Source organism: Syngnathus typhle, linkage group LG1 (assembly GCF_033458585.1).
Source record: "Syngnathus typhle isolate RoL2023-S1 ecotype Sweden linkage group LG1, RoL_Styp_1.0, whole genome shotgun sequence".
NCBI lineage: Eukaryota > Metazoa > Chordata > Actinopteri > Syngnathiformes > Syngnathidae > Syngnathus > Syngnathus typhle.
In genome coordinates this window covers 25361301-25388120 of record NC_083738.1, presented here as the reverse complement: position 1 = coordinate 25388120, position 26820 = coordinate 25361301, and the positions used below count along the sequence as shown (strand labels likewise).

At 47.1% G+C, this 26820-nt stretch overlaps 6 protein-coding genes across 8 annotated transcripts; 3 read left to right on the top strand and 3 right to left on the bottom strand.

The window, feature by feature from the left end:
* The first annotated feature begins 247 nt into the window (after positions 1-247).
* LOC133171027 (uncharacterized) lies at positions 248-3446 on the top strand. 2 transcript variants are annotated; one of them, XM_061304324.1, is made up of 10 exons: positions 248-430; positions 488-666; positions 733-879; positions 945-1053; positions 1117-1291; positions 1406-1547; positions 1647-1784; positions 1879-1925; positions 2284-2342; positions 2421-3446. In XM_061304324.1, the coding sequence occupies exons 1-10, from the start codon at positions 329-331 to the stop codon at positions 2523-2525; spliced, it is 1203 nt and encodes a 400-aa protein (XP_061160308.1). In that variant the 5' UTR covers positions 248-328; the 3' UTR covers positions 2526-3446. The 2 variants fall into 2 exon arrangements, with proteins under 2 accessions (XP_061160308.1, XP_061160300.1); XM_061304316.1 differs by having other exon boundaries at positions 249-430; positions 2272-2342.
* Positions 3447-4794: 1348 nt separating this feature from the next.
* Positions 4795-9661, top strand: LOC133170954 (uncharacterized). Its single transcript, XM_061304228.1, has 10 exons — positions 4795-4986; positions 5063-5244; positions 5591-5728; positions 5804-5915; positions 5991-6171; positions 6592-6733; positions 7918-8070; positions 8461-8507; positions 8801-8883; positions 8956-9661. The coding sequence occupies exons 1-10, from the start codon at positions 4876-4878 to the stop codon at positions 9052-9054; spliced, it is 1248 nt and encodes a 415-aa protein (XP_061160212.1). The 5' UTR covers positions 4795-4875; the 3' UTR covers positions 9055-9661.
* Position 9662: 1 nt separating this feature from the next.
* otud4 (OTU deubiquitinase 4) lies at positions 9663-15812 on the bottom strand. Of its 2 annotated transcripts, none has more exons than XM_061297010.1 (18): positions 15391-15812; positions 14920-15003; positions 14425-14475; positions 14296-14342; positions 14150-14222; positions 13921-14002; positions 13647-13831; positions 13479-13581; positions 13345-13409; positions 13170-13270; positions 12695-12792; positions 12484-12601; positions 12303-12417; positions 11458-12229; positions 11347-11387; positions 10911-11253; positions 10455-10498; positions 9663-9894 (listed from the first exon to the last, which is right to left on the bottom strand). In XM_061297010.1, exons 1-18 carry the CDS (start codon positions 15520-15522, stop codon positions 9691-9693), a joined length of 2658 nt encoding a protein of 885 aa, XP_061152994.1. In that variant the 5' UTR covers positions 15523-15812; the 3' UTR covers positions 9663-9690. The 2 variants fall into 2 exon arrangements, with proteins under 2 accessions (XP_061152994.1, XP_061153084.1); XM_061297100.1 differs by having other exon boundaries at positions 11103-11253.
* A 532-nt stretch (positions 15813-16344) lies between these two features.
* On the bottom strand, positions 16345-19676 carry LOC133143016 (zinc finger protein 236-like). Its single transcript, XM_061264770.1, has 4 exons — positions 19629-19676; positions 19143-19185; positions 18886-19065; positions 16345-18659 (listed from the first exon to the last, which is right to left on the bottom strand). Exons 3-4 carry the CDS (start codon positions 19011-19013, stop codon positions 17999-18001), a joined length of 789 nt encoding a protein of 262 aa, XP_061120754.1. The 5' UTR covers positions 19014-19065; positions 19143-19185; positions 19629-19676; the 3' UTR covers positions 16345-17998.
* Positions 19677-19711: 35 nt separating this feature from the next.
* LOC133142761 (uncharacterized) lies at positions 19712-24995 on the bottom strand. The gene is made up of 4 exons (XM_061264306.1): positions 20686-24995; positions 20433-20624; positions 19890-20339; positions 19712-19818 (listed from the first exon to the last, which is right to left on the bottom strand). Exons 1-4 carry the CDS (start codon positions 20864-20866, stop codon positions 19724-19726), a joined length of 918 nt encoding a protein of 305 aa, XP_061120290.1. The 5' UTR covers positions 20867-24995; the 3' UTR covers positions 19712-19723.
* Positions 24169-26816, top strand: LOC133156415 (mucin-2-like). Its single transcript, XM_061282139.1, has 5 exons — positions 24169-24271; positions 24340-24616; positions 24685-24739; positions 24839-24845; positions 24925-26816. Exons 1-5 carry the CDS (start codon positions 24169-24171, stop codon positions 26814-26816), a joined length of 2334 nt encoding a protein of 777 aa, XP_061138123.1.
* The last annotated feature ends 4 nt before the right edge of the window (positions 26817-26820 follow it).

The window sequence follows — 26820 nt, the reverse complement described above, 5'->3', positions numbered from 1 at the left end:
CAACCACTGGAGCATTTTAGCCGTGTGCCTTGCAATTTCACTCAGCCATACTGCACAAAGTGTTCCTCCTTTTCTCAAGCGTAGAGAAATATTATTGAAGGCCCAAAAAATATTGCTTTGGAAATCATTTCAACACCGCAACATATGAAGCGGCAAAAAAATTTTTTAAGTCTCACAAATGTGCACAGGCATAGACAGACACAGTCCCCCACTGTTTTCAGAATCTCCTCATGCCAGGCCACGCCCTTGGACATTGTTCACTGTAATGCAAAAAGCTGGCCAGACCAGAGGCACGAACGTCCGTGACTAAGACCATCCACTGTTCATCATGTGGTGCCACCTGCTCGTCTTGTCGCTCCTCGTCTGCAGCTCCCATGCATCCACCTTCCTGAGCGCGGTCATGATCTACGACCCCTCCGTGAATAATACGGTATGTAACCTCGACCCGGTTGCAAAAACCTATTGGAATGACTCGACGTCTACGCAGGTGGTTGTTCGCTCCAAAATGACCTACCAAAACGAGTGCCCTGATTCCTTTTGGACGTGCCAGTCAAAGAACTGCACCCCAGGTGCATCTCGGGTCGCACTCACTACTACTAACACAACGTGTGAATATGACGTAGAAATATATTATAATGTGACCCAGACCTCCAAGTTGGTGCTGCGGTAAGTTGCCCGGATGTCCCGACCGCCTTGAAATAGTAAAAAAAAAAAAAGAATGTGTTGGTCCAGCCTTTCTGCTCCAGTTGTCCTCCAGTGGATCAACGTCACCAATAACGTAACAGAGGTGGTGGCCATCGCACACGCACATACCTGGACGAGGTCCGACACTGGCCGGGCAAACGCGTCCCCCCGAGCCAACGTGCTGCCCGTTCTCAGGTACAGTAAGACCACCCTAACGTGGAAGCGTGATCGACTTCCAGCTGTTTGCGTGCACCCCGTAGAGTCGCCTCCAACTGTCAGAGGAACGTGACGCTACCCACCTTCGACCCTGACGGAGACGTGGTGAGGTGTCGCTATCAAAACGCAACATCTGTTCTCAAGCTCTCGGCAGTAAGTGACGTTTGAAAACAATCTCAAACGTCGACTTCAGTGCTGACTACTCCGTGTTTGCAGGATTGCAACATGTTTTTCGCGCCAAGCATTGACATCGCGGAAGGTGCGTACGCCGTGCAGGTGCTCATGGAGGACTTCCCTCGCCAGAACATCACGCTGGCTTACGGCAGTGGGAGTACGAATCTCACAAGGGAGGATCCCCTCAGCCAAATCCCCGTCCAGTTTGTTCTGATCGGTAAGAAAATGGGCACATCTGGACTCTAGACTGTTGATTTTTTTCTAATTGTGTTGTTCCTCAGCAGAGGATTGCCGTTAAATTATTCCGTCTGTGTACTAAAAAAATGTGTAGTGGGTCCTCGGGCGACGTCCTGCGTGGACGGAGAGTCCCTGCCTGCCTTCAGGGTTCCTACACCAGCCAACGGAGATCATCTCTTCGCCTCAGTCAATCAGACCCTGAAAATCCCCATAAGTGTTTTCGGGACCGAAAATCAGTATGCGTTTGATGAACTAGAAAAATAGTAGCGCATAAAAAAAATCGAATCAGTAGAAGCTTGTGTCATCCATTTTCTGAAGATGGTTTTATGTTTTAGGAGCCTCAGTGTGCTGTTTAGCGGGCCGTTGGACATGACTGATAGGAACTTTGAGCTGGTCTGGACGCCGACTGAGAAGGACTTGGGTCTAAGTCACCCAGTTTGCTTTGTCCTCCAAACGGTTGACTTTGGACTGATGTAGGTGTCTTAAGTTCACTTGCAGTACCGCTCATCAGTGACAGCCATCGTCACGCACTTAGCATGCTAACACGCTAATATCACTCTCCCACAGCACACGACACTCAGAGATGCGCTGTGTCATTGTGACGGTTCATCCTGGTGAGTTTGTTTCCCCATTCCTTCAATTCTCAAATGTTTTGAGTCCAGGAAATTTGAAAATGTTTTTTTTTTCTTTACCTAAGATGGTAGGAACAAAGCCAACAAAATGGTGGATTGTATAAATAAAAAAAAACCTTCCTGATTTTTTTTTTTTCTTCAAGCAGACAGGACGATTTAAAATGACACGTCATAATTAGCGCTTTTACTTGCCTCAAAATTTAAGAAGCATGAATAATTGCTTAATTGTTTTGGCGGGCATTAGCTTATAATCATTTGAAAATCAGATGACATCATCACCAGCTCCCTGTCAAGCCAGCCAAAAACGAAAAGTCATTTCTGTATTTAGTTGTGGTTACAGTGACAGCAAGGCTCCAGTCGGCATTCCCGCTGTCTGCGGACCGCATCGACGTAGCCCAGGTCCGTCATTCAGCATCAGGTGTGCAACACACTCAACGCTAGCACGCTTTTGAGTGCTCCCGTTTTTTTGACCCGCAGCTGAAAGCAGAGCTGGTGTTACGAGGGCTGCCCTCTGACATCACCCTGAAATTGGTGAGCTTCAGCGAGACGGCAACGACAACACAAAGCTCCATTGTACCCTGAGCAAAGTGGGATTCTGGGGCCTTCACTTTGTGCCAATGTCAATTATTTATGTTCATCATTCATACGTCTCTCATTGAACACATTGTCCGACCAATTATTTTTTTTTTCATAGCGAGTACACACATTCGAGCGCTTGCCGATAATAAGCAGTCTTGATGTCATTACATCTGTGATCACAATTGTGATTAAAGTGTTTTTAGTTTCAATTTACTTATAAAAAAAAAAAAATAGGTTCGGAAACAGAATCTTGTGCTATCGGTGATGTGGTATCGGAACTTTTTTTTAGTACAGACATATCATATTGATGCCTCTGTAGTTTTTGCTGCAAAAATGAGCTCACTAAGCAATTTTTTTTTGTTTACCGTATTTTCCGGACTATAAGGCGCAGCGGACTATAAGGCGCACCTTCAATAAATGGCCCATTTTAAAACTTTGTCCTTATATAAAGCGCACCGGACTATAAGGCGCACCATGAATGCATCGTGTCACATTTTTAATCCTAATCAAATCATTCTCCATTTTATCTTTTTTATTTCAATTTCAGACGCAACAAATTACTTTTTAATCACAAAATAATGATCCATAGTCGTTTTGATTCATGATTCATAGTCTTCAGCGGGCCACTCATGATTGATTTCAGGACACAATTGTTCGGGCCAGTTTAAATTTAGGAATTGGGTCCATATATAAGGCGCACCGGACTATGAGGCGCAGCGTCGGCTTTTGAGAGAATTTTAGGATTTTAGTGCGCCTCTTGAGAGAATTTTAGGGTTTTAGGTGCGCCTTATAGTCCGGAAAATACGGTAATCCTGATTTTTGAAGAAAATACAATCAAGAAAACAAAAATATATCTGTCTTTATTTCTTATTTTATCTCAAAATGACTTCTTTTACATGCACAATAAAGTAACTTTTAAAGAGCCGTGATTTTTGCTGTAAGAATTTGTTTTAAGACTTCTGAGTGACACTAATCTCAAAAACACACATGGGCAGACCGGGCAGACCGGTCACACCGCCGTTTAATTTTATAAAATAGATGAGCGCATCTTTTCTTGGGACTCCCCTTCCATTTGGCACTATAATTAACCTTTTGTGAAACTTTGCAAGCTTTTTCTTGGCACATATCTAACAATTATAATGACGGCCTGTGAGTTTGTGTGTGTGCATTCATTATACTATTTTTTTAGGTGAAAAAATGTCTCTGTGAATTGGAAATTAAAGCCAGTCCCATTGATATTTGAAAAGAAAAAAAAAATTACTTACTTACTCTACTTGACACGTGCGCACTCACCGCTAACAACATTGAGTTGAAGAACTGACAGGCCTCAGTTTTCGACGGTCGGGATGACTGCCCGTCCGCCGGCCCTGAGCCTGCCAGCTCGAGCTCGACGAGCTCGACGTTTGGTTGACGACATTCGTTTCACAAGTTGGTCTTGCGCCATTTCTTGCTACTTGCAGAGGAGGCCACGTGGAGGCTGTCGTCTTCTCCTCCTGGCTGCCACCCTCGCCCTGGCCAGGAAGGCACAAAAATATGACTGGCACATCTTGCACAACACCACAATAACACCAGCACCTCCAAGCAGACTCAAGTCCAGACACCCCTACAACAAGGCAGCACAAGCGATGCTCAACTCCACCTCTGAGGACATCTCCAGAGATGCATGGCTGGCAGCAGCTTGGAAGCAGGAGTGGGAGTCTGCCGGACCCTCCCGAGTCCACCGCTACATTTGGGACCCAGGAGATGGCGCCATCGGAGGAGCCGACCTACCACGCCGGCAATGGACCATGCTGAACCGCCTACGGACTGGGGTCGGTCGCTTTGGGTCATCAATGAAGACGTGGGGCTTGGCGGACAGTGCGGCATGTGAGTGTGGTGACCCTGAGCAGACCGCCGACCATATAATCAACATCTGCCCCTTATATGCTCCACCCTCGGAAGCCAGCCTTTTCAACCTAGGACTAGAGATGCGGGCATGGCTACGCGACACCGAGTTGGACATTTGACATTTGACGTTACACGAAAGAAGAAGACCGCTAACAACGAGGCACTCTAAAACTGCCGCAGTGTAGACAAAGCACGCTAGCGAACTACATGTTAGCAAATTGGAAAATGAGACGTGATATGATGCCAGCGCGGAAGTATGAGGGAACAATAGTTTTGAGAAAATTAACGACCTGTCACACTGACGGTAATTACAATGGCAAGCTGCCAGGCCTCGCCTTTGCATTCTGCTGGTAAATCAGAAAACGCGGTTTTTCCCCTGAGAACAAGTCAGACCGCATAAAGAAGCCGGCGTCAGACGCTCGACTCGTTATTGTGCATCGCACCAGTTGAGGTCCAGTCGTCAGTCATGCGTTGCTGCTGCCTGTTGGTTTTGTCGCTGTTGGCCTGCAGCTGCCGGGCCTTGAACTACACGGGCTCGGCGTTCACCTACCACCCCCTCAATGGCACGAACAACACGGTGCGTATTCCACCTTTCTCAAAGCGTAGATCAACATCTGCACTGTCGGATGACATCACAAGTTTATGCTCCGCAGGCGGTCGTTCGCTACAAGGTGGCCTTCCAGGAGTGCAACAACGTCACCTTGGTGAACTGTCAGGGGGAGCTCTGCACAGTCAACTCGGTGTCTGTGAACTTTGTGGACGAGAACAGCGGAGAGTGGTGTCAATATGAAGTCATTGTGCATGTGAACAACTCCGAAGCACCTTTTTATCTGGCGTGAGTCTTGAGAGCTTCACTTTCGGGCTATTGGATATATTTATGGATACAGAGAAAGGATAAGTTAACCACGCTCGATCTTGATTGACTAACATCTTGGGGACTTATGTATCAGGCTGAAGAAAAAAAAAAAAACAGACAAATAGATCCCGCCGCTCCTATGAAGCTCTCGGTCTCTCTTTCTCTTTCTCCCTCAGGTCTTCAATTAACTCAATTTCTAAACAATCTTAAACCAGGGTTATCTTGTTTCCAAACCTTCCAGTCAGTGCTGTTCCCATTGATGATCTTCCTGATTCTGTCCATCCCAAATCCCCTAAAGAACGAATTTTTTCTTTTGTTCTTCCAGACTAGAAGGCATCAACTGGATCGACAATATCAACAATATCACGGACGTGCACGCCTCGACACACCTCGAGCTGAGGACGAGGTCCGACACAGGTCGGCCAAATTCGTCCCCCCGGACCACCATGCTTCCCATCTACAGGTACGACCACCCTGACATTGACATGTGGGCGCCATGGCAACCAGTCTCCAAAGAATGTTTGTGTCAATCCCAAAGGGTCCCGTCCGACTGCTACAGAGTAATAAGGCTGCCCATGTATGACACAGACGGAGATCGCGTTATGTGCTTTGAGAATTACAAATTTCCCAAAGTTCTTCATCACAAAGACGTAAGTGATCCCCACCGGCTCAAAACAACACCCTCCTCAAGCCCAAGCCTAGTGCTGACTGCTCCTTCTTTGCAGGATGGTCATTTAGTCTATCACGGCGTCTTCAAGGACGACGCGGAGGGCACATACGCTGTAGAGCTGATCATGAAGGATTTCCCACACGACGACTTGGGTCTAACTGACGCAAATGGGGTCCAAACATTTCACTCATATACGTATCCCCTCAGCGAGGTCCCCGTTCAGTTTGTTCTGAAGGGTGAGAAAGTGTGAACGTTTGGATTTGACTCATGTCCATTCTCAGTGAAAAAGTGGGGAGAGTCAAAAACACATGAGCTAAATGTGGACAACATCCAAAATACTGGTGTTATTTTGTATTTTCAGTGGCGGGAGTGGGAATGAGTAGAGCTACATGATTTATCAATTTTCTGGCCATTAAGCTTTTTTACTGTTGAGGAGTCAGAGAGTGACAGTAAAACAGAAAGTGCTGTCCAACAAAATTGCATTGCAGGCATTAGCATCGCAAAACAAACCAATCATGACTGCTAAGTTGGTAGCATGGCTTATTTGTGATAAAGTGGTATGATAATGCTAAATATTTCTCTTTCAAGTGTTTTTGTAATGTGTGTGTCATTATAGTTACTGTAACTTTTCCCCTGTGTGAATTGTAAATTTCCAGTGGATCCACCAGTGGGGTCGTGTAGGCAAGGGGATATTGTACCCAGGTTTGAGCTGCCTACACCTGAAGATGAAGCTCACCTTTACGCCTTTGTGAATCATACGCTGAACATTGACATTCGTGCAAGGGCGGTGAGATCAAGGTAGGCATTTTAAATAATCTAATACCACCACAGAACCATGCAGGACTGAAAGTGCCAAAATGAACTAATTAAATACACCATGAAATATTGAATTAAAAAGCTCATTTTTAGTTCAAGATTTTATGTTTTCATTGGATATGGCATTTATTAAATGAAACAAATAAATGATTACCGTTTTTTTCCGTGTATAGTGCGCAAAATTTAACGAATTTATTGTCCTAAAATCTGGGGTGCGCATTATACATGGGTACAAAATTTTTTTTTTTTTTTTTTTTTTTTTTTTTTTTTTTTAGAAAACAAAACCAACAACAGGACTGACCGACAAAGTCGTGGAACAAAAAGACAGGGTGACATTACCAAAGACAGGAACAGAAAAGCAAACAGACATCATGACAGTAACACATGCAATGATCCGACGGTGAGCGAGGGGCAGACAGGACTTAAATACAAAACACGTTACATCGATTGAGGTGACACAGGAAGAGAGGGGCGACGCGAACAGAAACTATGGCAACCTACTAGACACATAGCAAAACTGGGGATGAGACGTGACAAATGTCCCTCGAAATGAAACTTGAAATCACCAAGTTTTGGTTTCCAAGGGTGTTTTTATTCCTCTTCAACGTCTCTCCCATACAGAGCCGCCTTTTTCACGTCCACACGCCTCTTTCCCGTGCGCGCACGGAGCGCGGTGGTGCGTTTATGGGCAGTCGGAGAAATCAACTCCAACAAGTCAAGTCAAGTCAAGTCAAGTTTATTTGTATAGCCCTAAATCACAAGCAGTCTCAAAGGGCTTCACATAGACAGAAATTGACAATTATTCTCAAAGCATCCCCTGATCTTAAGCTCCCAACAAAAAAAATTACATCCAGCCTAGTTAAGACCATACCAAAGACTATAAAAATGGGACCCATTGCCTCCCTGCGTGTGTGACGATCATTGGGACTTAAAAAAAAAAAAAATTAAAATAAATTTCATTAAAAAAAAATCATAAAAATTGGGTGCGTATTATACATGGGTACAGGCTTTTTTCCAGCATCAGCATGCCATTTTTAGGGTGCGTATTATACATGGGGGCGCACTATACACGGAAAAAAACGGTAAATATTTAAATGCATGATTCAAAAATTGTCTCATTGTTTTAATTGATGAATCAAATATGGAATGACCTCAATGTGTGATAGCATCAAACAAGTGCTGTTCAGCGGGCCGGCTGGCATAGAGAAGAAGGATTTAGGCGGCGGCGACTTTGTTTTGTCCTGGACACCGACTGTAGAAGATTCGGGCCTACGTCACGCCATCTGCTTTGTTGTTGAAGCGATTCTAGATCCAGATCGGTACGTATATTTGCTCATTGGTACACTCGTCATATACAGTAATCCTTCATTTATCGCGGATAATTGGTTCCACAAACCACCCGCGATACGTGAAATCCGCAAAGTACGGTCACCAACAAGAAGTACTGGGCAGGCTAACGAGTGAGCGGAAAGATGCTAATTCGCGATCGTGCTAACACGCGAAAACAGAATGTAAACGAACATTTGGAGCAATACTACATTATCCTAAAGGTTAGACACACATTTCCTCACTTTAGAAGTTTTATTTTGACTTTTAAATGTTTTTTTTTAATGGAAAAAAAATCCGCGATGTAGTGCAGCCGCGATAAACGAAACGCGAAGTAGCGAGGGATCACTGTATACTAACATGTCAATATTGCTGTCCCACAGCCAAATTCACTCGGAGATGCGCTGCGTCATCGTAGCAGTTGACCACTGTGAGTCAAACCTCTTATTGCCTCTTATATAATAATAAAACAAACTTGACATCACCATGTGGCAGTGGCGGGCCTATCGTCCTCATTTAAAAATGTCAGCAAGCTAGCTAGCTAATTTGAATTCTGCCTGCTCTTAAAAGTTCATTGGTGTGCACTTATAATTCTGAAGGCCCTGGGGAGATTAGACATGGCAACACAGGTTGAAATGTTAATGGGGGAGAAAAAACAACTCACCACTGCCACTGGGTCCCTCCAGGTCACCCGATTTAAACTGTGCGACTTTTTCTTTTTAGTGTATTTTGCCCTGGATGCCAGGGTGTTGGTCCGAAGCCACTCATCTGTTCAATACGTCATCGAACAACTCGGTTTAAAGGGGGTACGTAGTCTACACTTCACATACACAACTATTATTATGCACACCGTTTAAGTGTCTTGTTTTGTCCTGCAGTTGAAGGAGTTGCTGATTAAGCAAGGACTGCCCAACGACATCCAAGTGCGATTGGGGGAGATAGATAATGAATATTACGGACACAAGCCGGCAAGATAATGGCAAGATAATGCCGGTTACACAACGATAACGGTAACTAAGTCTGTAATGCCTTTTCGTTGACGAATAAAATCGGGACTAAATGTGATTTAGAAAATAAAATTAGGATAAAATGTCATTTTCATTTACCAAAACGAGATGTGACAAAATGTCATGCTAAATCCCGATGTCGTTTGATTATCTTCAATCCCGATCGGTATGACGGCGTACTAGTCACCAATAGTATCAGACTTGTATTTTTTTTTTCTTTTTCTGAAGAGTACTAAATATTATTTGATGTTTTAAGCACCTTGCTAGTTTTCTCGGTGATCGCGTGTATTGTTTAGGGCTTCTGATTACCTAGTAGCAACTTCTGTATTACAAGTCAGGTTACGCTTAGTTAACCAGTCATTAGGCACCTTAATAAGGTAGCAATATCTTTGTTTTTTGTAATTTAATAGTCAAGGCTCATTAAAAGAATGAGGCCAATTGTCATATTTAACTTGTTGCTGCACAACCAGTTGGGGCAGAGCTGATGCGCCACGCTCTCAATGAGGCCTGGAGCAGAATTTGACACTTTTGAATTTGTATTACCTCTCTTCGATAATAAAAAAAAAACAAGAGAAAAGTTGCAGTTTGAACATCTTTATAGGTGCATCAGAAGTAGTTGCCTGGTTCCCGCCCACGTCTCCTCCTGTAGCCTCCTCGCCCACCTGGTCTTCGTCCTCTGTAGTGTCTGCTCGGCCCCAGCCGCAAAATGGCTGACTCGTCGATTTCATCGGTGTTGCAGCCCACTGACGGGTGAGGATGAGGCACCCTGTGACCCCCCAGAGGGATGTGGGACAAAGGGGCTGCCCTTCCCTTCCCGAAAAATCAAAAAGGAAATGTTAAAAAAAAAAGTGGGTGGGACAAGGGAAACCTTTCTTAGGTATAACTGCTCAATTGCCCCATTCATTTTTAAGATATTAACGTACTAACCAAAAATGTTTTATTGTTGGTTGAATTTGGCTGTATTTAACTTTATTGGCCATGTTTTTAGAGTTTCATAATTTTAGTGCAATAGATTTTAGGCTAATATTTTTTATGTTTACGCGCAATGTTAATGATCAACCTACAGAATTATGTAGAGAGCTATTTAATGTTTTTTTAAAAAATGCATAAAATGTTAGATAACCACTGCACAATTAGACGTCTTAGTTCAATTTCAGACATTAGTAGTGTGTAAAAAAAATCTGTAAAATCCAACAAAATATTTAAAAACAAAACAAAAAAAAAAACAGCACATTGGTTAAAAAAAAAAAAACATTATCACCTGAATTTCCTGCCCCCTCCCCAACAACAACCCACTTTTCTCAGTAGCTTCCACACCACATCTACAGAGAAAGGAAAGCGCTTCAGAGCGAAAAAAGGAGATACAGTACCAGTGCTGGGAGGATGTCAGGCCGCGGCATCGCATTCATGTCTCCTGAAACAGCGGAAAAACTCTTGTAACGTACACAATGTGTGTGGACACAAACTTAAAATAACACCACTCGTAAAAAGTTTCAATCAGGTGAAATTTCACAATGAACCTACAACGCCCTAGATCCTTTCCACATGAACTTCAGTTGGCTTTCTTCGAAGCTGCTGATTAAGTTCACCTGGAAAGGTTCCAGTGCCATTTTAGGTTCTTCGTGAAACTTCATCCGAAAGCAGAATTCAGTGGTGCCTTGAGCTGGGTGGACCACGCAGGTATCTCAAAACATCTTATTGCACACGAATAAGCTGAAATATAATGAATCCGTTTCAGCCTGACCGATGTATATATATATTTTTTTTTCTGGTGAGAGAAAATCTATTCCGATGTAAACAAGAAAGACTGTCGAGTATGTTGATACCCATATTATATGCAAGCGCCGCGTTGACTGGAAAAGCATGCAGGGAGCCTCTGTGGAGCACATTGGCGCGGGGGTCCTGAGGGTACGACGGCAACTCGGCACACTGTGGAGTCTGCATGTCGGGTCCCGCTGCCTGGTACGCAGGTCTGTAGGGTGCAGGCCACGCGTCACCACAGCCGTTAGCGGGCTCACCTGGTTGCACAGGAACCGCTGCGGAGGGACACGTGGGCTGGAGGGGGGGTTCGGGAGAGCATTGGGGCATCTGGACCCGGGGCTGCATGATGTGGGCCTGCTGGAGGGGCAGCAGGTACAGGTAGGGCATGTAGAAGGGCCAGGTGTATGCCTAAAGCACAACAATGAACATCTGAATCAAAAAGTCGACGTAACATGGGCTCGTTATTGTGTACGTGCTACATGCGTGATGTTGCTGCTTTACCTTCACACCCAAGTTGAAGAAAAACCTCAAGACGTTTACATCTGTGGAAGGAGAATCATCCATCAGCAGATTGACACGAAATGCTGCAATACTTGATTTGACATCCCTCACCCTGGGGGAGGTCTTCTCCCGAAGTGCGGAGAGAAAACTCTGGAGCTGGCAGCACATTGCCGTTCTCTCCTTGGGGGAAGCCGGGGTACAGGGGATCCTGGTAGAGGTGGTGCACCAGGATGCCTCCGGGGAGTGTCGGGGGCTGTCCGAGTGGGAAGGGAGAAGTGGGCAAAAGCTGGGGGGAGCCAGAGGAGGGAGCGGGCAAGGCCTCATGAGCTGGTGAATTCTCACTGGGATTCTGGAGTGTCGGACTGATGGGGGGAGAGGGAGTAGGCCGCGATTGGACCTGAAGGTCTTGGCTGGGAAGGGGATCCCACGTTTTGCTGCTGACATCCGCCACCCGATCCTTCAAGTCTTGAGCGCCCATCGGGTCCATTGTTGCACTGCCCTGGCTGTGGAGCACCGACACACTCCCGGCGTCTCCGGCATCCGGACATTTAACTGGAAAGTCAGAGAGGTCCCATGTCTTACGTGGCCTCTGAGCTGAAGGTTGGAGGGTATCAGTGACTTGTGGAAGAGGAGGCACCGGTGACGAGGAGCTCGGGTACACTGGAGGACTGGGTGAGGATAGACGGGGGACAAAGGCCCTCGTGGCCCCTGGACACGGTGCGATGGGAGATATGAACGTGGGAGCTGGGAAGCTCGTGGGTGCGGGAACATTTGAGGATGGGACAGACGAGGGAGACGCGTCACCCATGTGAAAAGGCTCAGGGGTGATCTTCAGTGTTTCCGCAGCAGAGAGAGAACGCCTGCCAACAACTTCAAGTGGACTCTGAAGAAGACAAAATTCATTCATTTCATTCTGTGGACAAATGGAGAGAACGACCGACGAGTGGATTCCTAACCCCAAGAGCCGGGAAGCTGAGCTCATCCTTGAGATGGATTTCCACCTGCTCCTCCTCTTTGGGCAAATGCTCCCCACTGGTCATACCAAATGACAAAGTGTCTGCTGAGCTCCTCCTGAAGAACACCACCAACTTAGAACAACGCTGTGACCAGATGAAGCAGGCCAATCTCCGCACTTACTTGTAGCGTCTCAGATCTTCATGCGGCGCGCGTGGCTTCTGCTGGTACGCACGTCCACTTGAGCCCACTCTGAAACCAGAGGACTTTGGTCCGGACTTGCCAGAGCCCCGAGGCCCTTCTGGAAGACAAAGCATGCCTCATTCTTGACATGGACATCAAAAGAGTGGAAGGGCCATTTTTCAAGCTCTGTCATTGTCAAACATGCCAATACCTTGCTGTCCGTTGCAGATTCTTCTCTCCCGACGGTGGATGGGACGCCATTCCGGGCTTTCTGACGTCACGGGTCGTAGGCTCCACAGAGGAACGCGTCTGCAGTCACGCGTGTGCAGCAGTTAGCATGACTGAGCGTATACAGTGGCGTCTTGAGATACGAATTTTAAAGAACGAGCAATCGTTGAACTGATTTCTTTTTTTTTTTTGCCTTAGCTTAATGCTAACAAACAATGCAAAACACTATAGACGGGCTAAAGAATTCTATCAGTGTTGCGGTGTTCAAAAACTTTAAGCAAGAGATATTTGAATATACAAACAGTGGAGCAACACACTCAGATATATTATATAGTATTAATATTTATTAATAAATAGATAAGAAAATCAAATAAGTAAAGTCACAAGCAAATATTTGAGGGCTATAATGGTGATAGTCAAAGTGAGTTGCATGATAACATTTGCAGTGTGTTACGTACAGTTGGCCTTCTTCTTCCGTGTAAATAGTCACCGGGCCGTCATCGGGCGGGATTTCCTCAATGATGGCGTTGTAGCTCTGCTCACTTCCGTCCAGCCACACCTACCGTCATTGAGCAGCAATCAGTATGTGTGCATATATAAAACAAAAAAAGGAGATTTTAAAGTGTGCAAGACCTGACATCGTTGGCCGACAGTGTACTGCATCCCGGCGGCCATGCAGTAATCCTGCTTGAGTTGAGCTGAAAAACGGGACACTTGATTGGTGTGGGTGGATTTAAAACAGGAGGAAACTTCTTTCTCTGCCTCACCTTTCTTGGACTTGTGCCACACGTCATATGCAACATTTCGGTACAGACTCTCGCTCAGTGAACGGCGCACACTCTCTGGCAACGTAAGGCCGCGACCCCGCCCCTGCACTCACACAAAGGGCATTGTGGGATTTACATGACCTTAAAAAATATGATTAACTGTGTTACCCTCGTCCGGCTGTTGTTGCTCCTCAACAAGTTCTCCGCTTCGGAGTCGGAGTCATCGCTGCTGAGGCACGGCGCCATACTGTCGTCGCTCAGCCGCTCGCTGGTTCGGCCTCTCGACTGACAGGAAGTCACGGTGTGCCGGCTCAGCTGGAAGACGTCGGTGTACAGCAGCTCGTACAGGATGGCTGCAGCGTAAACACACACGTGTCAACGGTCGAGTCTTCCCTTACTCCAGCAAACCGTATTTTGGGAAGCCACTTGGGACTCGACTCACACTGGCAGAGCGCAGCATTCTTTATATGGCCGATGGGATAAACGCTGTCGTAGTGATTTCCATTCAGAAAAATGAGCTGGATCTGAAAATGGGGAGAAAAAAAATAATTTCAGTTTAGGCACTTTGCATGCATGGCAAAAAAAAAAACAGATTGTGCTGTGGAAGGTCAAGGTAATGTGGTTCATGGAATGGAAAATCCGTGAAATGCAGCCATGTGTGGGACGCAGACCTTCTCCTTGAACTTGTTGCCTGTGATATCCACCGGGGATTTGCTAGGCTCTTGAAAGATCACAAAATCCCTCCTGTGCACACACAAATGGTTCAAATCTTGAATAAGATGAAAAGCAGCGCACACACACACAAACTTGGACTTACTTGAACATGACGGCCAGCGCGTTCATCTCCACTTCACCTGCCCACTGCTGCAAAAACAACTAATTGTTAGCTTTAGCTCAGACAAAAGCTAACAACTGTTCGAGTGTGTTGCGAGTACAGAGGTCTCACCTGCGGGTCCTGAAGCCGCTGCAGGTACTCTTCAAAATCACCTTCAATGAACTTCACACACATGCACACACAATTTGAAAAAATTCCAGCGGCAACGCAAGCCCATCATAAGGTCAAGTCGATTATTACTAATTACAGCATGTGCCAACTTTTAGGCGCACTATAGCTTAAGTTGCTTTTTAATGTCTTTGAATACAGCGCCATCTATTGGAGTGGACGAACTACTGCCAGCACCAATGCAAGGAAAAGAAAAAAACAAAACACAAAGCAGCAAATAGCAGCATTGCCCCCAAAAGGCCCACACGCAGCACATAAACACGGCTCATTGTAAAAAAAAATAAAAATAAAATCAGCATTTCATTAAAATAATAATAATACAACTGCAGCTAACCCAGAAACAAAACTATTTCCTGACTGGTTTGCTGTTAAGACAAAGTGACATGTTAAACAATATGAGGGACTTTTTGGTTTTGCAGAAACTTTATGTCCACTTACTGCCTCATAGCTTTCTCTATGTTGTTTTAGGAAGCAAACACACTGGGTGCGAACTTGTAAATGAAGACTTTGGGAGTGAAGAACCTGCAACAAGAGCATCCATGAGCACTTATGAGAGCGTACAAATAGATTAGTTTTTTTATTCCTTTGCATTTATCGAAGAACAGCTCTGACAACCCAACTGTTTGAGATAAATGGGGTGTGAAAAATGTAAAAAATCATTATCGCTTTGCTTAGGTCAGAGCATTGTGACGGGCTGGGGGGGGGGGGGGGGTCGCCATAGCAACACATTTGCTAAAATATTTTCAGAAGTACCTTAAAAATTCTGGGTTGAATTTTACCCGGGCAAATCAAAATAAAGAATAAACATTAAAACATGTACATTATGAGCCATACGAATACGCTCAGCTTAATGGCAGTTAATGACGTCACACGGGCTAAACTACAAATTGTTTGTCACATTGTATTTACCTGTTCGGCCACGGCACGAAACAAGCACGACCCGTCCTTGGCGACCCGTTTCCGATGCAGTCCGATGGAGGCCAAATAGTCGTCCATAAGCGTCTCTTCCTCGCTCGCTCGCATGTTCCCAGCACGGCTCATGCTAACTCAACTTAGCGCTGGTATTTTAAGCAACCTGAAACGTACTAAAGACAAGCACTCGCCATCGACCCAACAATCAGATGACGCGTCCCGTATGACGGCGTTTAGTTTCGTTTCCGAGGAAGGCCCACTCTTCCTACTCCGTCTGCTCCTAATGCAGGCAGTCATGAAAGTGAAAGTAAACTTTTCTTTTGACAGGCGCTCGCTTGATGTCGTCAATATATCATTTAAAAAGCCCACCACTTCCGCGTTCCGGCCACCCATTTCCCGCCAACACCCGGAAGTCATGCTGCCAATAAACACGCGACGAGAACGCATCGTCGATACGTTGATTGGCTGTCAGCACAAAATGATCGTAAAGTCTTTTCATTTGGATTATTACGTAATTCATCAAACATTGTCCCTGCTAACATTGTGACAATAAACACAATATGATAATGGCCGTTTTCAGAGATGGATTAAGTCACATAAATCCCCCAGTGAAGGCCCAGGTACCAAAGGCACTGCTTTCTCGAGCTCCTCTTCCTTTGCTTCCTCCCATCCTCCTCCTTTCATTTAGTGAAATCTAATAATGACCTGTTTGTAAAGCTCCCTCGGCTACAACAGGCCAGGTTACCGTGGCAACCAGAAGGGGAGGGGGGGGAACAGTGGGGCAGGGCCCATGGCGATTGACACTCATCCTCCCACTTGTTTGTGTGTGCGCGCAGTGAGGACTGTGACCTTCATGGCTCTGACTTATTTATTAATTTCCGGCCTCGAGTCATACTTTGTGATGATGGTCTTGATCATGCCATGACAGAAAAGGTACCAACGAAGGAGTCATTCGTGAAATGAAACTTTATTGATCAAGCAGAAGCAAACAAGATTCAGCAGAATAGATCACAGCGATCTACTTCATCTCTGACTCTGCTGAATCTGTGAGCTTATTTGTAACAAGACAATCAATCGACAGTCGCTGGTCAAACTGTCCCGGAAAACAATCTTGGTATGCGATATAGGTCTATAAAAAATGGCGCAAATCTTATGATTAGTCTTTTTTTTTTTTTTTGCATCAGCAAGCCCACAAAGTGCACATGGATCGCTATATACAACAGAAAGATCAGAAAGAGCATCTTTGTCCTTCAGAACCTCCATCAACACAACTACAATGCAAGCAAACCAAGATAAGTAACACACAAAAAGGAAACAAAATATACTGCAGCATTGATTTAGAACTGGTTTGGCAAAAAAAAAAAAAAGACTCATACATTTTCATGCAGATAATTTGGGCAATAATCACGTTAATTAGGGATGCTCCAATAGCACTTTTTTCCCAGATTCCGTGCAAGTACAAGTATTTGTCGATAGAAAGTACCGATACTTAATGCCAATGTGGTTTGCAATTGTGATTAAAATGTGTATTTTAACAATTTTTTTCATAGGTCTAATTTAAATCTACCGTTTTTTTCCATGTATAATGCGCAAAATTTAACTAATTTATTGTCCTAATATCTGGGGTGCGCATTATACATGGGTACAATTTTTTTTTTTTAATCCGGATATGATACGGAGGCCGCCATTACAGATGCGCTTTCTTCTCTGCTGTTCACTTCAAACACGCTCCATCGGAACACAATGCTCTCGTATCAGACGCAAATCTGACAAATCCGAAACATTTCTTCGCTATCGAGTTTGCGAGCGCATGCGCAGTGATACTGACCGGCAGAATAACATTCGTTTGTTCCCAAAGATGATCTTTTTTCTGAAATAATTTTACGTTTACGGACTTAAGTAGGTGTCAAAATTTGGGTGCGTATTATACATGGGTACAGGCTTTTTTCCAGCATCAACATGCCATTTTTAGGGTGCGTATTATACATGGGAGCGCATTATACATGGAAAAAAATGGTAACTCCTTTGAGATAAACAATTTGTCATTTTAACATCCAACTGCAAGTTTTTCTTGTCACACTTCAAATAAACGAAGTTATTTAGTGTCTCAGTTCGAACACTAGGGGGCCCTATGTAAAAGATCAAAGACAAAGATGAATGTATTCTAGTGCAACTCTATTGCATTGTGGGCAATATTATTTCCTCATTCCCAAGGAATATTGGAGCATCCCTAACATGAATTGCCGTTAGCTGCTAGCTAAATCAAAATGTTGAGGGTGCTAATGACCTCAAGGTAATATTTACAGTTTTGGTCCGATGATCTGGCTGTCATCATCCATCACGTTGTAAATTCACCCAAAGACTTGACGAAGCTGGCAGTTTCTGAAGGACAATACATACTGAGTAGTAATAATAATTCAAGATAAGAAAAGGAGTCAAGTGCTTTACGAGCTAGCACTTCAATGATTAGCGAAAAACAGGCGGCGGGGACTGCCCCGCTGCTTCTGCCGTTCAGCGTGTCGGTTTTGGACATTCTCAAATGGGGAGGCGGGAGCGTTACATCCACCGTGAGCGAAAGATGAGGACGGAGGAGAAAAGAAGACATTCATAAAGATGTCAGGCCAAGGTAGCCAAGGAAAGAATGTTTGTTGGAAGAGGAGGAGGAGGAGGAGGAAGAAGAAGAGGAGGAGGAGGGAGCGGACGGAGGCGCAGTAAATTGAGGCTTCAGCGAGAGGAGAGTCGTGATGGGCACGAGAGGAGACAAATCCCTCCACCCTGCTAGCTCACATAGCGAGGCCTGAAGAGCAAGATGAGGAGAGGATGAAGATGAGGAGGGCACGTTGGTGTGCAGCCGCCGAACGTGTTTGCTGGGATTGTCCGCGTGCACGTAGGAGCGGTGCGTGTGCACGTTGCCGGGGGCGCTGGGGGCGGCCACGTTGGCGTGCGCTCCGTGCTTGACCTTGCAGTGCAGGCGCAGGCTGTCCCGCCGCTTGGCGCTGTACGGGCAAAGGTGGCAGGTGAAGGGCCGCTCACCCGTGTGCACGCGTACGTGCTCCACCAGCTTGTTGGCGGTGCGCGTCAGGTGGCCGCAGCGCTCGCAACGGTACTGGTTGCCTTGGCGATGACCCTGGAAGTGAACCAGCAGCTCCGGTTGCCCGGGAAACGACCTCTGGCAGATGCGGCAGCGATGCTCCGAGGTGCTCGTCTCCGGCGGGGTTGCCGTGGCAACTGTGGGCGCGCTGCCGGCGGGAAGGGTGAGGGGGCATCTGGCGGGGGTGGAGGTGAAGAGCGGTGGTTAGCGCCGCGCGCAGTCATTGATGCAGTCGCACATTTGGCGCTAGCAACTTTTTGCCCCCATGGCAGCAAATTTAGCTTCACTTGGTTTAAATACCTTCAGAACCTTTTGAAATAACCCAAATGCTAAAAGGCACACTTTGTTTCTCATAATTCAATTCACAATGGAGAACAAAACTTTGGGGTTAAGATTTTCACCTGCTTGCTCTGCCCAGCACGTGCTTGTCGGCGTGCGCCCTCATGGCCGCCTCCTGATTGGTGGAGTGGTCGCACACGCAGCAGTGCAGTGAAAAGGAGCCGCGCTCCTGCCGCCGATGCTCCGTCATGTGAGATCGGAAAAGGAGGCGCCCGTCGGTCTCGAAGCCACACACGTGACACCTGACCACAGGGGAGGAAGGTCCTTTGTGTCCGCGGCGACGGCAAACCTAGCTTCTCGGTAGACGAGGTCAACTCACCTGTAGAAGAAGCTCGCACTTCCTGGCGGGCTGCTTGGGGTGCCTGTCAGAGACATAAATCAACAAATGTCAATATGAAGAATGACAAGCAAAACAATGAAAGTTTTTCCACTAGATGGCCACCAGGGGGCTCTAGGAGCAAATAACAGGCAAACAGTTTGGAGTTTTTCAGATAAATGGATCAATGGAGAAAAAACTGTTCTGTTTGAGAGCTTCCTTTATTTGTGTATTCGTGATTTTCTTATACTGCCCTCTGGTGGCTAAGTCGTAGAAGTGACAGTGGATTTACTCACGATACCGAAACAATTTATACATTTAATTCAATTAATTACTCAATTACTGATATATGCGACACACATGGGAGGCTCCCAAAAGGAGCATGAAAACACGTCGGCATGCTGCAATTAATAATAATAACAACAGAGGGCGCCAAAAGGAAATTTTGCTAATGGTGCCAGGGAGGTTCTGACTGTGTGTGTTTCATACCATATGCAGACTCCAAAGGAGAGGACCAGGCTGGCTCCACCTTCAGGACAGGACTACATTTGACACAAAGACATGGACACACTGCTTAGGAGAAGTTAAAGAAGAAAAAGAGAGTAGCGGGACACGCACTTGCTCCTGGCAGGGGGGCTGGACCTCAGCGTAAGCACACTGCCGGACTTAGCGACCCGCTCTGGAGGGCGGCAAAAGCGCGAGGTGAACATGATACTTGACGTGACAAAAGTAAACGCTGCTGTGTGATACCTGAGAGCTGTTGCAGTAACGTGGACGCCAGGTTGACGGACATGTCCTGCCATAGCGCCGCCCGCAGACACTGCTCCGCCATTTTGGCTCCGGAACACAACTGTTCTCCAAAGAACTGCTGTTCCTCCACCGCGACCCCTGAAAACAACCCGGGTCGGGTCTCCTCTTCCGTTTTCCCTCTGAGGAGAATCCGCTCCGCCAGGGTGTCAGCGGAGATCTCCTCCCCCTCCTGTTTGACAGCAAGCGGAACGTTCGGAACATCGCCGTCCAGATGTGGACCTTCCGTCTCCGCCACCCCGCCGTGTTCGGTTTTGACGGCCAGAAGACGGTGAGCTCCATCGCCTCGGAGGTCTCCTTCACGGATGACGCTTGACATCCTCGGCGTTTCGATTTCCATGGAGTCCTCTTCCTCCTTCACTTTCACGTCGGGCCGGGTCAGGAGTTGACTCTCTGGCATTAGAAAACACGATTTGCTCATCTTCTCTATCCGTCAATAAATTATTTAATCCATTTCTTCATACAAACAGATGGATGAGCACAAACCTGCCAGTTTCCTGAGCAAGTCTGAAGCCAGCGTGTCAGTGGCGGCGTCCCCCTCAGGTGTGTGCGTGAGCGAGGGTGGGTCGGGACTGGCCCCGGGACCATCGGGGGACAGAGCCAGGCCCGGCTCCTCCTGCTGTCCCCCTCGTCCCTCGGCTCGACCCCCAGGGAGGACCTGAGCCTTCTGAGTGGCCTCTGAAGACACACAGACATAAGACCGACGCCTCATATGTGTGTACGTGTGTGTTTTAACCACCTGACATCCTAATGAGAAGGTCAGACGCCATCTTGGTGCTGACATCAGGGCTGAAGAGAGAGGTGGCTGCCAGGAAGGGGCTCGAACCCGCCTCGCGCGACTCCGCGTGAGCCGCCCGCGTGTGTCGACCGGCCGTGTCCGAAGGAGGAGCGGGCTGTAACACGCTCGGCCCACGCTTCATTTTCCAGCGACGAGTAAGAGAGTCACACTCAGAAGAGAGGCGAGCGATACGAGAGGAGGGATGCTAAAATAAGACGTGAAGGTTCTTGGCCACTCGGAAGAGAGGAGAGCATGATGCGAATCTACTCCTCTGACAGATTCTGACCTGTGAGCGAAGGATGAAGGCAAAACGAGAGACAAGACGGAAGGTGGATGACGAGCATGACAAGAAATAAAACACGATCAAAGTGAATCTCTAATTAGGCAATGATTGAATGGATAAGGCCCGATAATGTCATAATCACATCGCCATGGTAACAGGCTGCAGCATCTTCAGCCATGACCTTACTGGCAGAAACCAATTGTGATTATGGGGGTTAAAATCTATCGATTAATCGACGCGTCGCAATAGCTCCTCATTTTTCAGTATTTAATTAATTTGTACACAACTGCCACGTTGATTACTTTTGTAAGTTATTCTGCAAATTTCTATTTTCAGATGTGTTGCACAAAAACCTGAGGCGGCATACTCCATGTTCACAATAATTGTTAAGGATGCTAATCGTATTTACCAAATCATTTACATTCACATAAAATTGCAACCTAGACAATCGAATGGAATCAGGTCAAAAACATTATTTTTACTGTTAAATCAATTTTTAAATATCAAAAAATAGTCCACACATGGCCATCCAAAGTGGCTAAAAAACGTAAAAATGATGAGGAGAATCTCAGAGTGGAACCGTAATTCAGTCAAATTGTTGCAAACTATAAATATGTAAATAATAATCCAACAGCAAATCGGTCCACTTGACACCACAAGACCCGGTTCGCTCCAGCCTCTCGACTCATTCATGCCTCACGGGAGTCTGCAAATGACCGTGACCCCGTTCCTCCCTGCTCGGTACCGGTCGGACGGTCGCTGGCCGAACCTTCCGGACGAAGCCAGAGTTCTGGAGCACTCGCTCGTCCCCTCTCCCGTCGCAACATGGCTGACACACCGAGTCACAAAGTCAATTCCCGGCGTGGGAGGACGGTGCGCCAATTCAGTACCAACGAAGCGGCGAAATTGTTCCGTTTCAGCTGGTACCGGGAAGCAGGGCAGGTGTCAAGAGTCCAGTCGCCCCCTCCCTCCTCCCTCTCTCTCCATCACGCCCCTGCAACATGGCTGAGCGGAACTCGACCTCACGAGACCTCTGAAGTCATCCACTCGGGTCATTTGGCGTCGACAACCCGCCCCGGGACGACCAGACGACGCCTTGTCGCCGGCTCCCCTTCCCCGCTCACCCTCGGAGACTTACCGGTGCCGGGAGGGCAGGTGGCGGCCGTGGTTGAGATGGTGCAGTCCGGGGCAGAGCCTATATATAGACCGCACATTTCACTGGCGGTAAATTCGCTCTTTTTTTTTTTTTTTGCCCCCCTCTTGCGTCGACCCCCGGGCTTGCTCCGTCACTTTCCGACAGTGCCAGTGGAGGGAGGGAGGGGGGCGAGGGGAGGAGTGAGGCGAAAGCCGCGCGGAGATGTCTTTTTCCAGGCCGAGAGGAGGATGACGGGTCGGTCACTGAGCAGGGCAGATGGAGGTTTCCGCCTCCTTTCTCCCTCTCTCTCTTTCTCTCTCTCTCTCTCGTTCACACGCGTGAGCTTGCGCGCGCGCGCGCGAAAGGGACGCAGTGAGTCCGTCCACGCGCCAAGCTAACACGGGCACACGCAAGGTGAACATTTGTCCATTTGAACTGACCAGTCAACACTTTTAAGAGCGCACAAGATTATTTTTTAACCTATGAAAACATCTGAACTTTATATTCGTTACGTTATCAAGAAGCTTTTGTATTTTTTTTTCCAACTTGAGCGAAATAAGTAAACGTGCAAACCAACCTCATATGAGAGATATTCCCAGGCAACCTCAGGTAGAATGGTTATTTGCTTTCATTGGAAACGGGCCTTTTTGTTCAAAATGGCGCCCGGCGAGATGGGGGGGGGGGGGGGGGGGGGTTCATTTTTTAATTTGCTACTGAAACCACAAATAAAGTGATAATTTTATCACCCCGGGAGCACGACGACTGAAATGTGTCAAGAGTGGGACACATTTTGACACCTGGAAGACAATTTCGTTTGGCCTTGTACTAAGTCTGCATCATAGTACTTAACTTGTGAAACCAATGCAGTCACACAAAATTTGGTGGACTCTATTCTTGCTTTTGCAACTTCATGACAATGGCATGTAGTGGGGCAGGCACGTCAACTGCTGTAATGCCCTTCCTGAGCCTCTAGAGGGAGACAAACAGCAGTAACGTGACACACATTCAACCACCAGCGTCATCCACGTGAGAGAACCACCAGCACCGACGAAGAGTCACCTAAATTTATTTTACTGCATCGATCAAATATATGTTGAATTTGAATCTAGGGTCATAGGTGACGCACCTATGACATCTCCACCCGACGACCTGATATTCCACGTGACATCTTTCATGCCGTCTGGTGTCTGTAGTGTGTTTCTCAGCTCCAAACGATGGAGGCTGATTTAAGCCAGTCCCCGAAGTGTAAGAACTGAACCAGACTGGCTTACATAATTTCCCGCGGCACACTTTTATGATATCTTAAAGAATCAGGTTGGGAACCAGTGCACTACAACCCCGCATGTGGCACTGGATTGGACTTGTTATCTTGGAGGGAGGAGGAGGAGGGGGTTGCCTCTGTTCAAATGCTCCGGAGATCCTGTAGGGAGGCGGCTGCAGCTGGTGTACATCCTGTTGGTGTGTTGGATGAGGGGTGGGGGGCGGGGGTCTTAATCCTGTAGAACTATAGATCCTCTAGACAACACTTAAGACAAAAATCTATCCAGTGCTTTACTCGACCTTTCTTGAGTGTTGGCCAACCCTGCTTGTTCAAATCGTCACTAGAGGGAGTGCTCAGAAGCACCAGCAGCAGATCTAGTAATTGTGGCTCTATGCCCACCCACCTCCCTACCACTACACTTCAAAGTCCCCTGCCCAAAATCCCTCCAGCTCATCTTCAGACACTTGCTCTCACACATTTGCTCAGCACTGAGAAGACATCCTAGCAAGGTAGGTACAAATGTCATCTCTTTTTAGATTGATCTTGTATTTGCAAAAGCTATGTTGTCCCAAGAATAGTCCAAAGATTTGATTTCGGTTTAAAAAAAAAAAAAGAAATACTCGTAGACTACAGCAACCTTCCTTTTCATGTCGTGCGAAGATGCAGTCCTCCCTGCTTCATTTGGGGACAACCGTGATCTTGTCATGCTTTGTCCTGCCTGCTGCTGCGTTCTCTCGCGGCGCGGGTCCCGCTTCCTGCCAGGCGATGAGGCCGGGCCACATTCGGGTCCAACCTCAGGACCTGCAGCAGAGCTATGTCACAATTCGTACGTCGGTGGACTCGTATCTGCCTGGACAGTTGGTAACAGGTAATGTTGACAAATTCTCTTAGATGCAACAACGGTCCAAAGGCTTAAACACAATCCTCGGTTCCCAGTGACAGTTCGAAGCTCTCGGGACTTCATGGGTTTCCTGCTGCAGGCCCGCCGTGTTGAAGATTCAGAAGCCACGGCTAGAGTCGCAGGTGGGACAGGGTCCCCTCCGGAAGGTCCGGTTCTGGTGGGCGGATCCTGGACCCTGGCCCCGCCCGGGACCCACACGTTGCGCTGTCTGTCGGAGGGCGATACGCTCACCCACTCGGACAAACAGCTGAAACGAAACCTGTCGTTCGTGTGGAGGGCTCCTGATGCACCCGTCGGAGACATTCGCTTCTAGTGAGTCCAGAATCCAAACGTGCACATTTCTGTCAAACGTTCACTGGGGGGGTTCTTTGTCCTTCTAGTATCACAGTGGTTCAGTCCTACTTTGTTTACTGGGCCGGGATTAAGTCTGCAGTGGTGCGTGATGGGACTCGGAGTCTTTGGACTACAAGAAACACAACAGGAGCCGAGACAGGACGAGCAGTTTTTGGTCTTCATGATGAGACTTTTACTCAGATACCAGGTACAAACACATAGAGCTTGAACCTTCAATTGTGTTTTCATGACTAACAGTTCTTTTGGTTTCATCTTTTGGCCTGAAGCTCCACTGAACCAACCCAGTCAATCCATCGGTTCTGCTCCCTTAGGAAAGCAAAGCTTTACCCCCAAAAAGGTCTGGAAGAACACTTCAAGTCCAGTGACGCTCGCAAGGTACCAAAAGGGCCGAAGAACTAAGAACTACTCAGTCCTTCAAACGTCAAGAGATCATTCAAGCAGCAACTACCTGGACTCAGGATCTCTGGCTGAAGAGTCAGGCGGAGATCCTTATCCTTTCATCACCCCTTTCCCACCAGATGAAGGTGTCTCTGGTAGATATTGGGAGGGCGCAGAAACAAGGGCGTCAACACCAAGTCCACTAACGTCTCTAGAAAATAAGCGTCTCCTTAACACGAACCCCTCAGAGCCAACATCGTATAAACCGACAAGACCGCTCAATGTCCCAACGACTTTGTTTGGTTACAAGATCCAAAGTCGCTTACAAACATCTCAGAAGAGCCTCACGACACATGACGTAAGAAGCCAGTCTAAGTCTTCACTTCAATCACAGTCCAACACCGACATGGAGAGTCCTTCCAGCCAGACAGTTTCCAACTCCACAACCTTTTTACCGACTTCTCTGAAGTCTACAACTCAAAGTTTTCTTCTGCAGCCCGAAGACTCCAGAGATGGACCATCGCATCCTCCCAATAGCTCTCGTCAAACTCTGTTCCAGACATCCATGTCTCAATCTCCGCAGGACCTTAGCAACACCTTAAAAAATCTTCTCCTGTCTGACAAAGCAGTTGAGGGAGCAAGAACGAGACCACAACCATGGTCCGAAGGACATCCTCAAACTGTGACTCACAACAGTCAACCGTCAGTTTCCACTAGAAGATTGAACACTTTGGTTTTCACAACAAAGTCTGAACATACTTCAACCACAACAGGAAAAACCATGAGCACATTTGATTCTTCTGGTTCTCCTCAAGGTGTTATCAGGCAATCTTCACCAAGCTACATCGTCGCTAAACACCCAACCAAGAATCCTTTCACACTTTCTTCCAGCCAAGAACAAACCATTCCTGTTTATTCCCATCTTCCAAAACCTTCTCCTATCTCTACACCTCCTAAATGGATCTCAGGCATTCTGTCCTCCCCTTACCAAACCATGTCCCCCAAAACATCAACATTTCCCTCGAGTAGCTCCATCAACTCTCCATCATCAGCCACATTCGATCTTCATGGTCCATTCAGGACTTCCGTCCCGGGAAGCACAAATTCCCCATCCTCTCCTACCACCACCAGGTCTACAACCATGCCCTCCACCTCCTTGATCCCTTCAAGTTCTCACCTTCCTCTCACCTCAGTGGGATCCTTGTCTTTTATTTTGGCTGCCTCACCTTCCTCCCAAGCAACTTCCCCACATCCAGGACCTTCTCCAGCTCCACGTCGCTCCCTCAACAACCGCCCCTCAATATCTCCCGTACCTTTCCCATCACAAAGACAGACCCACATTGCATCATCTAACCCCAAAGAAAAATATCCTCCATCAACCTCTAACCACAAACTCCATTCCAACATCAGGGAGGAACTGAAACCCAAACCTCCAAAACTGGACACTAAGCTTCCCTTGAATCCCTTGAAAACTCCAGGCATGGAGGGCAAGTATCCGGAAATTGTGACCAGGCATAGCTCTTGGGAGCTGGGAATGCTGCTGGGCTGCTCGGCCGGTCTGGGGATGGCGCTGGTGGTCGGCGTGCGCTACGTCTACAGACAGGCCTGCGGAAAACACACCGAGGTGACGCTACACGACCGGGAGAGAGATTACGGGAGGGGCGAGCGAGGGATGATCCACGTTCAGGAGTGCGGCGATTTGGTGCGAGTCCGCCGAATCCGAGAGAACAGCCTGGTGCTCCTTGCCGAGTACGACATACTAGCCTCGCCTGGAGACTGAGACA

Bases quoted from the DNA above. Each gene is read 5' to 3' on its own strand.
- LOC133171027 (XM_061304316.1), top strand. From the start codon at position 329: ATGTGGTGCCACCTGCTCGTCTTGTCGCTCCTCGTCTGCAGCTCCCAT. The intron at 667-732 runs GTAAGTTGCCCG...GTGTTGGTCCAG, and splicing joins ACCTCCAAGTTGGTGCTGCG to CCTTTCTGCTCCAGTTGTCC. The intron at 1,292-1,405 runs GTAAGAAAATGG...AAAAATGTGTAG, and splicing joins CGTCCAGTTTGTTCTGATCG to TGGGTCCTCGGGCGACGTCC.
- LOC133170954 (XM_061304228.1), top strand. From the start codon at position 4,876: ATGCGTTGCTGCTGCCTGTTGGTTTTGTCGCTGTTGGCCTGCAGCTGC. The intron at 5,245-5,590 runs GTGAGTCTTGAG...TTGTTCTTCCAG, and splicing joins GAAGCACCTTTTTATCTGGC to ACTAGAAGGCATCAACTGGA. The intron at 8,508-8,800 runs GTGAGTCAAACC...TTTTCTTTTTAG, and splicing joins CATCGTAGCAGTTGACCACT to TGTATTTTGCCCTGGATGCC.
- otud4 (XM_061297010.1), bottom strand. From the start codon at position 15,522: ATGAGCCGTGCTGGGAACATGCGAGCGAGCGAGGAAGAGACGCTTATG. The intron at 14,343-14,424 runs GTGAGACCTCTG...TTGTTTTTGCAG, and splicing joins AGCGGCTTCAGGACCCGCAG to CAGTGGGCAGGTGAAGTGGA. The intron at 13,410-13,478 runs GTGAGGCAGAGA...CCCGTTTTTCAG, and splicing joins GTGGCACAAGTCCAAGAAAG to CTCAACTCAAGCAGGATTAC.
- LOC133143016 (XM_061264770.1), bottom strand. From the start codon at position 19,013: ATGACGGAGCATCGGCGGCAGGAGCGCGGCTCCTTTTCACTGCACTGC. The intron at 18,660-18,885 runs GTGAAAATCTTA...CACCCCCGCCAG, and splicing joins GTGCTGGGCAGAGCAAGCAG to ATGCCCCCTCACCCTTCCCG.
- LOC133142761 (XM_061264306.1), bottom strand. From the start codon at position 20,866: ATGAAGCGTGGGCCGAGCGTGTTACAGCCCGCTCCTCCTTCGGACACG. The intron at 20,340-20,432 runs GTTTGTGCTCAT...TTCTAATGCCAG, and splicing joins CTTGCTCAGGAAACTGGCAG to AGAGTCAACTCCTGACCCGG. The intron at 19,819-19,889 runs GTATCACACAGC...GCCGCCCTCCAG, and splicing joins GTTACTGCAACAGCTCTCAG to AGCGGGTCGCTAAGTCCGGC.
- LOC133156415 (XM_061282139.1), top strand. From the start codon at position 24,169: ATGAGGCCGGGCCACATTCGGGTCCAACCTCAGGACCTGCAGCAGAGC. The intron at 24,272-24,339 runs GTAATGTTGACA...CTCGGTTCCCAG, and splicing joins GCCTGGACAGTTGGTAACAG to TGACAGTTCGAAGCTCTCGG. The intron at 24,617-24,684 runs GTGAGTCCAGAA...TTGTCCTTCTAG, and splicing joins GTCGGAGACATTCGCTTCTA to TATCACAGTGGTTCAGTCCT.